Source organism: Sinocyclocheilus rhinocerous, unplaced genomic scaffold (genome assembly GCF_001515625.1).
Source record: "Sinocyclocheilus rhinocerous isolate Xijiao unplaced genomic scaffold, SAMN03320098_v1.1 scaffold722, whole genome shotgun sequence".
Classification (NCBI taxonomy): domain Eukaryota; kingdom Metazoa; phylum Chordata; class Actinopteri; order Cypriniformes; family Cyprinidae; genus Sinocyclocheilus; species Sinocyclocheilus rhinocerous.
The window spans coordinates 204,218-218,201 of NW_015638934.1; the positions used below are offsets into that span (position 1 = coordinate 204,218).

Genomic DNA, 13,984 nt, shown 5'->3' on the forward strand with positions numbered 1-13,984 from the left:
TTACACCAAGATTTCTGACCGAAGTTGATGGGGTAATTGTAGAAGAACCTAGCTGGATGGTGAAATCATGCTGTAGAGTTGGAGTGGCAGGGAAGACAAGAAGCTCAGTCTTTGCCAGGTTGAGCTGTAGGTGATATTCTTTCATCCATGCTGAGATGTCCACCAGGCAACCTGAGATCTGTGCAGCTACCGTTGGATCATCTGGTTGAAATGAAAAATAGAGCTGTGTGTCATCAGCATAGCAATGGTAGGAGAAGCCATGTGCCTGTATGATGGGACCCAGTGATGTTGTGTATATGGAGAAGAGGAGGGGGTCCAAGAACTGATCCCTGAGGAACCCCAGTGACCAGTTGATGTTCTTTGGATACCTCCCCTCCCCAGGTCACCATGAAAGTCCTACCTGTGGGATAGGATACAAACCAGCAAAGTGGAATCCCTGTGATGCCCAGTGATGAGAGGGTGGACAGGAGGATCTGATGATTCACAGTGTCAAAAGCGGCAGATAGATCCAGCAGCATGAGAACTGATGACTTGGAATCAGCTTTTGCAATCCGCAAGGCTTCAGTGACTGACAGTAATACAGTTTAATTTGAATGGCTACTTCTGAAACCTGATTGGTTAACGTCCAGTTGGTTATTTTGTGAAAGAAATTATGTTACCTGGTTGAAAACAACTTGTTCAAGTGTTTTCGCTATGAATGGAAGGAGAGAGACAGTTTTGTAGCAATCTACAAGTGAAGTGTTTAATGTAGGCTTTTTAAGCAGTGAGGTTAAGTGCGATGGGAATCATGCCTGTGAGAAGAGATGTGTGGGAGAGATAGAAGCTGTGAGGGGATTGTGTCTAGAGGACAGGTTGTAGGATGGCTGGAGAGAAGAAGTTTGGATACTTCTTTCTCAGTGAGGAGACAGAAGGAGAAAATGGGAGTTTTAGCAGTGGATGTGGTTGGTTTGAGCTTCTGTGTGTGTGGAGTTGAGAACTGACTGCTGATGGTTTTAGTTTTGTCTGTGAAGAATGTAACAAAATCATCAGCTGTTGAAGAGGTGGTGGAGGGGACAGAGCAGGGTTGAATTGAACCAATTGAATGGTTTGAATACATCACGCGTTTCTTAAACGCATGGTTACATGCGCAACCTGTTACGTCCACCTCAAATGTAAACTCTTTTGGAATAAAAATGTGCAAAGTTATTTCATCTCTTTTAAACTCTTTTATCTCCAAAAAGATAATTTCATAATGAATATTTTATATATCTTAAACAGACACAATGAAATTATATTTACACAAGAAGTACACCTTCACTTTATGGACAACTGTATTGAGACACCTGACCACCAACAGGGACTTTGCATTCAAATTACATTGCATTCTAAATACATAGACCTTCCCCAAACTTTTCCCAAAATGTGAAAGCATAGCATTGTCCAAAATGTATTAGTATGCTCAAGCAATAAGATTTCCCTTCACTGGAAGTAAGGGGCCGAGGCCAACCCCTGAAAAACAGCCCCATACCATTATCCCTCCTCCACCAAACATTACAGTTAGCACTATGCAGTCAGGCAGGTAATGTTCTCCTGGCATCCGCCAAACCCAGACTCGCCCATCACACTGCCAAACAGAGAATCGTGATTTGTCACTCCACAGAGCAGGTTTCCACTGCTCCAGAGTCCAGTATCTGTGTTATTTACACACTCCATTCCACGCTTGGCATTATTCTTCGTGATGTGAGGCTTGCATATAGATACTATGGAATCCCATTTCGTGAAGCTCCACCGCATAGTATTTGTGCTGATATTAATGCCAGTGGAAGTTTGGATCTCTTCAGCTATAAAAATAACAGAGTGTTGGAGACTTTTATGCACCATACGCCTCAGCATTCTGTGACTTAATCTGTGACTTTATGAGGTCTGTCACTTCATGGCTGAGTTGCTGCTGCTCCTAAATGCTTTCACATTCCAATAAAACCACTTACAGTTGAATATGGAATCTAGCAGAGATGAAATTTCACAAACTGACTTATTGCAAAGGTGCCATTCTGTCACAGTACTTCACTGAGCTCTTTCAAAATGACCCATTTTTTCCCACAAATGTTTACAAATGCAGGGTTTGATTGTATACATCTGTGGCAATGGATCTGATTGAAATACCTGAATTCAATAATTAAGAGGTGTATCCCAATACTTTTGTCCATATAGTGTATTTTGAATGAATGAATGAATGAATGAATAAATAAATAAATAAATAAATGTTGGTGCCGATAGCCTTGTGGGCACTGGGCAGTGTGCCGACATACACCGCCGTTGTGCTACGGGCATCCTGAGTTTGAATCCCATCTCGAGGACCTTTCCCGATCCCAACCCCCTTCTTCCTCTCTCACTTCACTTCCTGTCAGCTCTAAACTATCCTATAACAATAAAAGGCAAAAACGCCAAAATTAAACAAATAAATAAATAGGATGCCACAACTTGGAAATCAGGGAGAGCATGCAAACTCCACACAGAAAGGCCTGCTGACTCAAACCGGAGACCATTTTGTTGCAAGAACCCGTGCCACCCTATGCAATTAATGTTAATGTAATTTATGAATTAATTTATGGATTTTCAAGATGAATGTCTCAGTCTGGGACAAAGGAAAAATGATAAAAATTTATACATTAAAGGCATCTAAAACTTTAAATAAATAACGTGTAATAACGTCTACATTTATAACAATAATATTACTATAGCATTTACTTTTTATTTAAATTTAAATTAAATTTAAGTACATACTACACTAAAACAGATTTACACTAAAATATATGTAAAAAAAAAAAAGAGATGGGATGGGATGATGTAGGAATGCTAGAAGAATTTTAACAGCAGTTAGGTAAGCTTTTTATTGGTTTAAATACTCTTCTGTTGCGATTGACATGATTAAAAAAGCCGTTGAGACCTCCATTTAATAATAGTATGTAAATAAATGTGCAATAATAATAAATACTTTATGCATAACTGTGCCACATGGCTATCATATGACTTAGTACATAATCTTATTCGTAATTATCAACTAAAAATATAATTTTTATAATACTTTTTTTTTAATTTTTTATTAAATGTAGTGTAAAATGTCCTTTTGGCAATAAATTGAAACAGTTGGATAAACATAAAACTGAATCAGTATTACTACCGAATATATTCATATGGAAGAAAATGTGTACTTCTGGAACATTAAATCAATGTGATGTAAAATCAGCTATATTTCAATGTCAGCTGAATCAACGCCTGTAAGAGAATATGATATAGATATGAAGGCAAAGTGAATGTGTTAGAGCAAAAGAACCAAATTTTTATTTCAGAACAAAAGCAGCATTTCTGAATATGTTCTTTGCATTAAAACCATTTTTAATTTATTACTTCAACCTCTTATTTTGTATTTAAACACTTAGTGTAGCTTGAAAGAAGTCATTTTAAAATGTGTAAATGTGCAGGGTTTTGTAAAGAGAGAAATATATTCACAATATACCATTCTTGCACTAGTGAAACTGAAAAGTACCATACAACAACATCAACTTTAAGTAACTGTTGCAAACTTAGTATTGTATTTTATACTTTTTTGTGTAATGTATAGTATACACTGTGTAGTAAGTCATTTCAAACACAGTATTAGTTCTCTCTATATTAATCAGTTGCATAGAGCAGGAACCCTGTGAAAGTATTGTAGTGGTTGTTATTGTCACACAGAAAGCAGCCGGCTGGAAGAGCAACATCCACCCTGTCTCCTGCATGCAGCTGAACAACTAGCACAGCACTAGCGCTGTCCTCCTGGTCTTGAAGGTTGTTCTCATTTGGTGATGCAATAGTGCGTCCGTTCAGTTGGAGTCGAGCACAAGCAGCCAATGTGGCTCCAGGAGCGCCAGCATCACTATAAACCGTTAGTGCCAGGCTGTAGACACCAGAACGTGGTGCTACAAAAGCACCAGTGTCGGTGCTGTAGCCATCTCCCAAGTTAACAAATACGCTGCTATACTTCACCACAGAGTCTTCACGATTTGGGCCGATACAGAGGCGTGTGTCAGTAAGGGCAACAGAGAAGGCACTGCGACTGGCTGTGCAATAAGAAAAGGGAAAGAGACTCGTTAAATGTTTTGCACTTTCTGAAGGACATAGCAGTGCTAAGAAGATAGTAGAGCAACGTTAACATTTTAGGCTGGTTTCATGTTTTAGACTGTTTTTTTAGATAATTAAATCTACATTACAGCCATTTTTTCATTGTCATGACACTCAATATGTGTCTTGTATTCTGTTGGCTGTGTGAGACAGTCAACACACCAACTTTGCTCTATTAATGATGGTTATAGATGGTTAAATAGATATAACAAATGCAACACTAATCACATTTTAATATGCAAATAGATGAAACCAATTGTAATTCAGCATGTAAAATCATGATTCCATCACTGTCAGCTACATTATGAATGCTGTTATTAGGAATCTAATAACAAATGCTAACAGGTAAATTTCAAACCTAAAGGTATTTTAAGATATTTAAATGAAGTGCAAGAAACAGGCAAACAAGATGGCTGTCTCACCACGAATATTGTTTAACACTGAATGAGCTCTCTCCAGATTCCTCTGTAGTTCATTTAATGTCATGTTGAAAAACATCTCGAGCTTCCACATCTGCTTCTTCATCAGGCAGCACCCACAAGACGCCACATCAGTCAGACACGCTTCAGAGGCAAAGAGACAGTTCATTACCCTGATGCCTGAATTATTGTTTAAGGGGTTTTATGACCTTTATTATTATTGTTATTTTCTTTTAAAGTCACCGTTCTCATTGGCGTCAACTTGGCTGTCGTTTCCACTCCAAGAAAAAATCTTGTCTTGTCCAAGTGCACATCCCAAGAGGCTTAAGATTACAAGTGCTAAAACATGTAAAAGAAAGTTATGTACATCCAGGCAATCCTGTACATAAAACACATTTATGTACATGTATATACAGGTTGAACACAGTAATTTAATTTAATTTAAAACATTTATAGTCTCACCCCTCATTTCTGCTGATGTCTTTTAACTGTAGTCTGATGAAGATGTGTTAACGTCAACACGAGTAATCCTGGCTATAAAGGCTAGGCAGACCCCACCTCTTGCCTTTCACAAGAAATGGCATGGGCAGGGCCTTTTGTGTGAGTTTTTATCATGCAACACAGTGCTGAATATAGGGCGAGTATTGTTTTTCAGCTAAAGCACATCATGTTGTTCCCATGGTTGTTTTCTCTAGGGTACCACTGACACTTATCTTTCTTCATCTCGGAGCTGAGCGTTGAACTGTAACAACAACAAAATGCAAAATACCTAAATGATCACTTGCAGTCTGAGTATGAAATAATGGATTTTGTCTTCTCATCTAAGGTAAATGATAAATAATGTTTTTCCAGGCACCTAAATGACAGATGTAACAGACAATTCACAGAAAATTCAAGTTTGACACCTCCTCGATAAAACTGCATTAAATCATACAGATCGTTTTTTGAGCTTAATTTAAGACATAGACTTCTACTGTTGTGCTTCGCTAACTTTTTTGCTGTTTTTTGTTGCTGCATGGTTCTGAGATTGGTGTTTGGAGCTCCATCAAGTTTTATTTTTAAGGCCTGTTCACACAAGAACAGTAACGATAATGACAAATATATTAGCATAATTAATTGTAATCATTAGTGTTCTACTTCTTCTGCCATGGAAGTCTATAGCAGCCCATAGAACTGTATGGTAAAATGTTGTGAAATTTTGCACACAGATAGGACATCCTGATCATTAACCGTACCAAGTTTGGATTCTTTATCTCAAACCCACATTGGCACCGGGTTTCGGTACCCAACCCTAGTTATAAAACCTGACAAAGGTGCACCAACACCAACCCGCAGCCTCACAAACACTGTGTATAGACACACCAGATAAGAACATCTTGGAGGCCACCATACTTCGGGCTGAGCGGGCCCTGACCCCAAAAGTGACCAGAGGTCAGAGGACTCATAAGCCAGAGAGATAGCCTCAACTATCCATCTGCTTAAGCAGATATAGCCGCCACATAAACCTTCAAGGTGGAGGGAGTCAACCTTGCAGAGAATCACTCTTGCAGGAACTCCAGCACTGAACCAACTGGGCAGTTGACTGGGTACAGCTGGTGATCTCCGCACCATGAAGTGAAACGCTTCCACTTCAGGGAGTACATTTTCCTTGTGGAGGGAGCCCTGGAGTGAAGAATGGTCCCAACAACCTCAGTTGAGAGACCAGCAGCTATGAGTTGTGCTCCAGCTATGAGTTGTGCTCCCTCAGTGGCCACACCCACAGTTTCCATAACTCCAGGTGAGCATGAACAATCGTGCAACCTGCCTGAGTCAGAAGGTCCCTCCTGATCGGAATCTCCCATGCAAACCCGTTGAGAAATGACACAATGTCTAAGAACCAAACTCGGGCCAGCCAGAATGGGGCTATTAGAAGGCTGACTCTTCCGGCAGACTCTCTCCAAAACTCTCTCCAGCCTCAGCCACGTCTGTATTGTGGCATCCAGTCCCAAAAGAGGTCTCCAGAGACGCAAACAGGTCTACTTGAGTCTGGCCAAAAATGCTCCAAATCTCCCCCACAGCCTCGGGGTGGAGCCTCCATTCCCTGGACCTCAGCACCTGCCTTTACAGGATGTCTGCTCCCTGATTGAGATGCCCTGGAATATAGACTGTCCTCAGGGACAGCAGCCTTCCCCGGGCTCAGAGGAGGATCTGGTGTGCCAGTTTGCAAAGTGGACGCAACCACAGACCCCCTTGTTGGTTTATATACGAGACCACCGAAGTGTTGACTGTGCGGACAAGTACATGATGACCTCTGAGGTCTGGGAGTAAGTTTCAAAGCCCGAAATATTGCCAGCATCTCCAGGCAATTTATGTGGCAAGAGAGATTATGGCCGTCCCATAGACCCTGGGCTGAGTGACCATTCAGGGTTGCTCCCCAACCCGTGAGGGAAGCATCCGTTGTAAGTGTTACACAATGACACGGAGCACCCAACACAGGTCCCTGAGACAGGAACCAAGGTCTCTTCCACATGACTAAGGCACAAAGGCAGCGCCGCGTGACCTTGATCATGTGATATGGTTTTCCCTTAGGGGCAACCCATATCACATGATCAAGGTCACACGGCCTTGGTCCTGAGCCACCACTGCAGGGGTCTCATGTACAGTAGGTAAAAAGGTATTATGTTGGATGCTCCTGCCATCAGTCCCAACAGTCACTGAAACTGCTTTACATAAAGTGACTGACATAGCTTCTTGGTGTTCAGCTTCAACCCCAGCTCTTTCATATGGACAAGGATGACATCTCGATGCCGAACCACCATCTGCTCCAGCTGGGATAAGATCAGCCAGTTGTCGATGTAATTTTCTATGCGGATAACCTGGAGTCTGAGAGGAGCCAAAGCAGCATCCACACACTTGGGGAAAGTGCGGGGTGACAGTGCTAGACCGAATGGAAGAACCCGGTATTGGTATGCTTCGCCCCCGAAAGCAAACCTAAGGAACCTCCTCTGTTTGGGAAGGATGGAGACATGGAAGTATGTGTCCTTCAAATCTATGGTGACGAACAAGTCCTCAGACCTGATTTGCATCACAGTCTGTTTCAAAGTCAGCATCTTGAATCTGAACATCTTGACTGAGCGGTTGAGTTGGCGCAGATCTATGATGGGACGCAACCCCCCCATCCTTCTTGAGAACAATGAAGTATCGGCTGTAAAAGCTGGACTTCCTCTCGAGTGGAGGGACACACTCTATAGCCTCTTTTCTCAAAAGGGTAGCCACTTCTTGTTTCATCACCAGAGCCTTCTTAGGGCTTACCACAGTAAATGTGACCCAGTTGAATCGAGGTGGCCGAGAACTGAACTGGATTCTGTAGCCTCTTTCCACTGTCTGCAGGACCCACTAAGACACATTTGGCAGGCATTTTCAAGCTGCCAAAAAGTCTACTAAGGGAATCAGCCTCTCGAGACTGGCTTTTGGTGTCATCAGAACAACTGACTCGGTGCCCTGAAGCAGATGACTGGCAGAGATCAACAGGTCCGGCTGTTCTGGAATCCTCACTGGAGGATGCAAGCTTCCCAGGACCACTACGTTTCCGGGCGGAGACTGAGAGGAGTGCTTGCTGGAGACCGCTGTGCCCTGAAGAACCAGAGGTGGCAGGGTTGACAGACCGGCCCCCCGAGGGCCATGAGGAGAGATGGGCACCGTATGATGAGGTGCCTGGCCACTGCTTTTCCCCAGAGGGATCTGCCCTCGGAAGACCGACACTCTGTGTCAGGACTTCTTCGCCGAAGCCTTCCTAGAGAGAATGACAGATCCGTTTTCTCCCTAGTTGGCTTTGGCTAAGAGTGCCACCCAACCCCTGATCTCTCTGTGGGGAAGCCCGGGAAGCAACGCTCTTTTTCTAACTTGTCCCACATTTGACATAGCAAATATGCCCCATATATTATAAAACAGATTAGGGCCATTTCTGGTTTGGATGTAGCACTTGACATTGGTTAATTGAAATGGAAGTTTGAAATTGAAAATATAGCCTAATAGAATTTGGCTACTTTTAGTAGGATGCAACACAGTTAACTGATGCAGGGTGATCTGGATATGAGTCTTAAGAAGGCAACATACCCAACAATTTATTTTTTGAAACATGCTTTTAATGGCAGTTTTATTTTTTTAATATATGTGTACTTTCAGCATACAACAGAAATGCACTATAATGATAGCTCTTACTGTCACAGTTTCTGTTAATTTGGAATTTGTTTTCCTTTTGCACCATTTCCCTTGTTGTGTTGATTGTATTATTCTGTTCAGGTGTGCCTAGTTAATTATCCTTGTTTGGTCTGAGTACTTAAGTTTCTGCATGTTCACTTTGAGTTTGTTTGGTCTTATGTCTACATGTCTTGAATGTTGCCGTGCCACATTGTGTTTGGATTTACCCTTGCTTTTAGTCCAAAACGGCAGCCTGTGTGAGGTTAGTCTGGATCTGTTCAGTGCTGCTCAGTTTTTTTCTTAGAGTAGTTTTGTTGACCTTAGAGAGTTTTCTGTATTTCTGCCTTTTTTTGTTGGGTCAATATACTCCCCTTATTTTGCTGAAAAGCCTGTGTGCACACTCCTTTCTACCTGGCCTTATTACACACACTCAATCATTATAAGGAGAACACCAGATTTCCTTCAAAAACAGTACACAATGCTCCGTGATTGCACCAAATCATTTTAAAAGTTAACAGATCTTCCATGGTTTTATAAAAATTGAAATCAATCAAAAAGTTAAAAAACAGTCAACAACAAGAGATATGTTCTCATATCAACCGTTAGGTGGCAGTAGCAGGTCTTCTGATTTGTTCATCTGTTCCACATGAGAGAGCCCTTTGGCCCCAGCCGCAGGGCCCACACCAACTTCCATCTGTTGTAGGTGTACAAAAACAGTTGATAATGGCTCTCATTGATATGTGTAGAATCCCCACAACCATAGCAGCAACATTTTCAAATGTTTACACTACAAAAAGGAACCGAATGTGCATGTAGCCTTCTCTATGTCTAATTTGTCAGGCCTTTTTCGTTGGCCCTTATTAAGTCTTATGGCAACCCAATATACATAATCTGCAGCCTGTTAGAAATCAACATGAGACTTCTGTGAATCCTTAAATGTTTAAACTAATTTTAGTCAATGATGCCATGACCACAAATAAGTCCTTACTGAGAATTAACAGTGGTTTAGCTCTACTTACTGCAGTTTTATTGAAATATTGAAGCTAATATGGTGATTAATGTTTCCTTCAGTTGGAAACTTGGCCCTTAACATTTAAGTTAATTTTCTTTAAAATCAATGAATGTGTTGAATGTTTTATTTGCAGTCAACTTCATCTAAAAGGCACTGTGTGGCTGTAAGGCAGTTGTAGTTGTTGTGTTTCTGCTTGTCTTTTCTGTTTTCTTCCCTTCATTGAGTCTGCTCATTAATAGCAGGTGTCATCACTACCAGTCAATAATAACTCATACAGACAAAGAGCTTTGTACATTTCACACTAAGGATTTTCTTGTAACTTCAGTGAGGCCTGCGGACAGAGAGTGTGTTAAGGAAGGTAACGACGAAAAGAGCTGGTTGAAATAGATTTTGAAAAGCCGGGCTTGACAGGGTCACAGACGAGAAAACAAAGTGGCATTTCTTACAATTGTTGGAAAAAGGACTCGTAGCTTAGTAATGGGTTTATGCACACACAAAGACCTGGCTGGCTGAGCTAATTCCTATGAATGTCTTGGTCATCGAATTTGATTTCATTTGCATCTGATCATTAGAATTTGACTGAAATCAGCAAGCGTTCAGGCACTTGGCAAATCTGTGTAGTTATCCGTAATTAGCTGTTACAACCTCAAGATGATGTAGGGGTGTTGGGATATAACATTTCATCTGAAAATAATAAATATTTATTGTTAATGAATGCCGGTTCAACTTTTTGATTTTCAGACTTATTGTAGAGGATGTCTCTCCACTGAGGAAGATGCCTGTGGAATTTCTTTCATATCAGAAAAATTCCAGTAATGAAAACCACCTGCTGCTGCTCTGTTCACTCTCATTCCAGCTTTCAGTGTCGCCAGTCATGTATCTCTCTCGCAAATATTTTTTTCCATTCCATCCCCCGCTTAGTTCCTCACATTTCCATGCCAGATTAAAGAGTTTCAATATCTACCACTGGCCACAACTGAATGAAGTTCAGCCTGAGATAATTTGTTGTTGTTGTTGTTTTGAGTGTGCTATGATAAAACATTATTTTTCTATTACTTTTAAGCTGTTACCTAATCCTACATTTGATTTTTTAAACGCTTACAGTTACAGTAAACTGTTTTCTGCCACGAACAGAAACAGTTTTGTGTGTTTTGTTTTCTTTGTTTATTTTAATGCTTTTATAATACTTTTCACAATACACATGGTTTCAAAGCAACAGAAATTTGGATATTTATAGCATTTGCACATTATTTTTGAATTATGTGGATATATGACCATCTGTAAGGTTTGAAATTGTAATTTTGGTGTAGTGACATTTTTAAATTTTTTTTTGGTGATGTGCCATGGTCACATAAATTACAGGGTTTAAAAAGTTGGTTATATACTAATACTCGTAAGCAGTTTAAAAAAAAAATGTTAAGTTAAAGTCATGCCATAATATCTCATACAACAAAAGACATAATGCAAAATATTGTTAGTCCTCTAGAGTGTAAGCCAAAGGCAACTGACAAGGAACGAAACATTCCAGTTAATGTTAGATAATGGAGAAAAAACCTAGGAAAAAACAGACTAAGCCAGGGTGGCAGTTCTCCTTTTTGTTTTGAGATCCATCTTTTCACACCGAGGACAACTGATGGGCTCATACTGTCACGTGTGTGTCTGTGTTCCTGTTTAGTTCCTGCTTGTCCTTATTTGGTCCTTCCAGTTCCTTTTACCATTATTAGTAATCACCTGTTCCTTGTTATTAGTTTTCCTCATCACCTGTCTGCACCTCGTTATCTGCCCTATTTGAGTTCGAGCCCGTTCTGTTCTCCCTTGTCTGGAATTGTTCATGGAGATAGCTGCTCGCTTCTCAGCCTTAGCCCGCAGAGATTTCCCCTTTGTGGACTATGCGGGGGAGTTCTGCGGGATCACCGCGAAAACGGCGCTGGATGACGCGACGCTCAACTCGCTGTTCTGGATCGGGGCTAATTACCATCGCCCCGTGGACCTCCCAGACACCACTGGACTAAACTGGAGGGAAGGGATCCTCTGGAGGATGTCTGGAGAGTGTCCGGCCCCGATCCAGAACCAGCTCTCCGTCAGGCCCGCCGGCCGCCACTGACTCAAGCCTGCCGGCCGCCGCTGTCTTAGCGCTTCTGGACATGGTGCTGCCTCCGGAGTTCTCGGCTCCTGTTCTCGCCCCGGAAAGTTCTCCTTCGTCTCCGCTGGTCCTGTCCAGCCCTCCTTCATCTCCTGATTCCCCCGAGTTAACCAGCCTTGCACCTCCAGAACGCCCTCCAGTGCCCGCTCCTCCAGAGCGCCCCCCAGGTTACCTAGTTTTCCCCAAGAAATTTTTTTTGGGGGGGGGGGCATACCGTTCCTTTTACCATTATTAGTAATCACCTGTTCCTTGTTATTAGTTTTCCTCATCACCTGTCTGCCCCTCGTTATCTGCCCTATTTGAGTTCGAGCCCGTTCTGTTCTCCCTTGTCTGGAATTGTTCATGTCAACCTTGCTACGTGTGTTTTTCTGTTTCCTTTTGATTATTAAAATTAGTAAAATTCTCCTACATCTCCTCGCTCCACGCTCCTACACAGCAGCAGTTCCGTAACACATACACAACTATTACAAAAGTTGAAAGCATTTACTGATGCTCAAGAAGGCAGCACAATGCATTAAGAACTGGGGGGTGATAAAGGGCTAATACTGAAAATTTATATTTTCATCCATCCAAACAATTAGTGAATGAGAGATTTAATTTTAATTATTTTTCATTGCTAATATTGTTTATTGCACACCTAGCTTACTAAAAAGGCAATAAAAGCACATTTTGAAATATAAAACAAAGAAGTATATATATATATTATACATACAGTTGTGCTGGGGGGTGTAAACTTTTTAAATGGGATGATCAGGGTAAATTGTACTTCTGGGAAACATATAAGTATTTATGTAGCTTCTGAAGTCCAGTACTAAATGAAAAAATGATCGTTAAACAAAATGAGAAAAATTTACACCATCCTGTTCAAAAGTATACACCCCCCAGCTCTTAATGCATTGTGTGGCCTTCTTGAGCATCAGTAAATGTTTTCACCTTTTGTAATAGTCATGCATGAGTCCCTTAGTTGTCCTCAGTGTTAAAAGATGGATCTCAAAATTATACAGTCACTGTTGGAAAGGGTTCAAATATGCAGAAGATGCTGGAAAACCAAATAATGAGCAGGAGCTGGGGGGTTTTTCTGAAGAACAGCAGGCAGTTGAACTGCTCAGGACCAGCAAGGGACTCATGAACAACTAACACAAAATATAAAAACAGTCGTGGATATATATATATAAAATACCAAACGAAAAATGCATTATTGCCTAAACAATTTTAAATCTGTCATTAATGCTTTTGGCTGCACAAATTTTGGTTGAATAGATGAAAATAACCATTCATTTTAATTGTTTATTTTGTCTTTATGGCTTATTATTTTTAGCAGGCTTTCGGACTGTGAGCTGTGTTTGTTTGCCATCATGGTTCTGAAAAATTATTGCTCCATACCATTTTTCCATCTTTCAGTGAGGCACTTTAATTTGTTTAGGAAGAGCAAAATAACTGCAGCTTCAAGCCATGGTGTCATGCCATTTCTCAGTTCTCAGAAGCAAATTACTTGTTCCTACTGAAGACTTGATCTTACTTTGATCTCATCTTCTCACCATTTAAGATAAGAATTCAGTGAACCCGGAACTTCATCAGACAGTTTACTGCATATCAAACCAAACCTTTCAAAACATCAAGCAGTCAGTGTTAATTGCAATAGGCTGAAATAAAAATAATCGTAAAATAAAATAAAACACTATTAATGTCATGTTAACTTGTTGAACAACTTCATTAGTAACATATACATACAGGTGCATCTCAATAAATTAGAATGTCGTGGAAAAGTTCATTTATTTCTGTAATTCAACTCAAATTGTGAAACTCGTGTATTAAATAAATTCAATGCACACAGACTGAAGTAGTGTAAGTGTTACGGGGCGGGCAAGACGTGAGACATGCGGATCCATGTGCAGGCTTTATTAAGCAGAGAGGTCAGAAACACAGGCAGGGTCGAACAAGGGCAAACAGGAATATGGCGGGCAAGACACAAGAATAATCCTAGGGCTAGCGAAGGTCAACGAACGGCGAACAGAGTCAAAAGGGGCAAGACTAAAGGGGTAATCCAGGAAAACAGGCGAAGATCAGAAACCGAGAAAACAGGCAAGGCAA

At 41.0% G+C, this 13,984-nt stretch overlaps 1 protein-coding gene across 1 annotated transcript; it reads right to left on the minus strand.

The window, feature by feature from the left end:
• Positions 1–3,459: 3,459 nt before the first annotated feature.
• On the minus strand, positions 3,460–5,063 carry LOC107750124 (complement C1q-like protein 2). The gene is made up of 4 exons (XM_016565388.1): positions 5,022–5,063; positions 4,803–4,898; positions 4,563–4,703; positions 3,460–4,079 (listed from the first exon to the last, which is right to left on the minus strand). The coding sequence occupies exons 1-4, from the start codon at positions 5,026–5,028 to the stop codon at positions 3,652–3,654; spliced, it is 672 nt and encodes a 223-aa protein (XP_016420874.1). The 5' UTR covers positions 5,029–5,063; the 3' UTR covers positions 3,460–3,651.
• Positions 5,064–13,984: the final 8,921 nt, after the last annotated feature.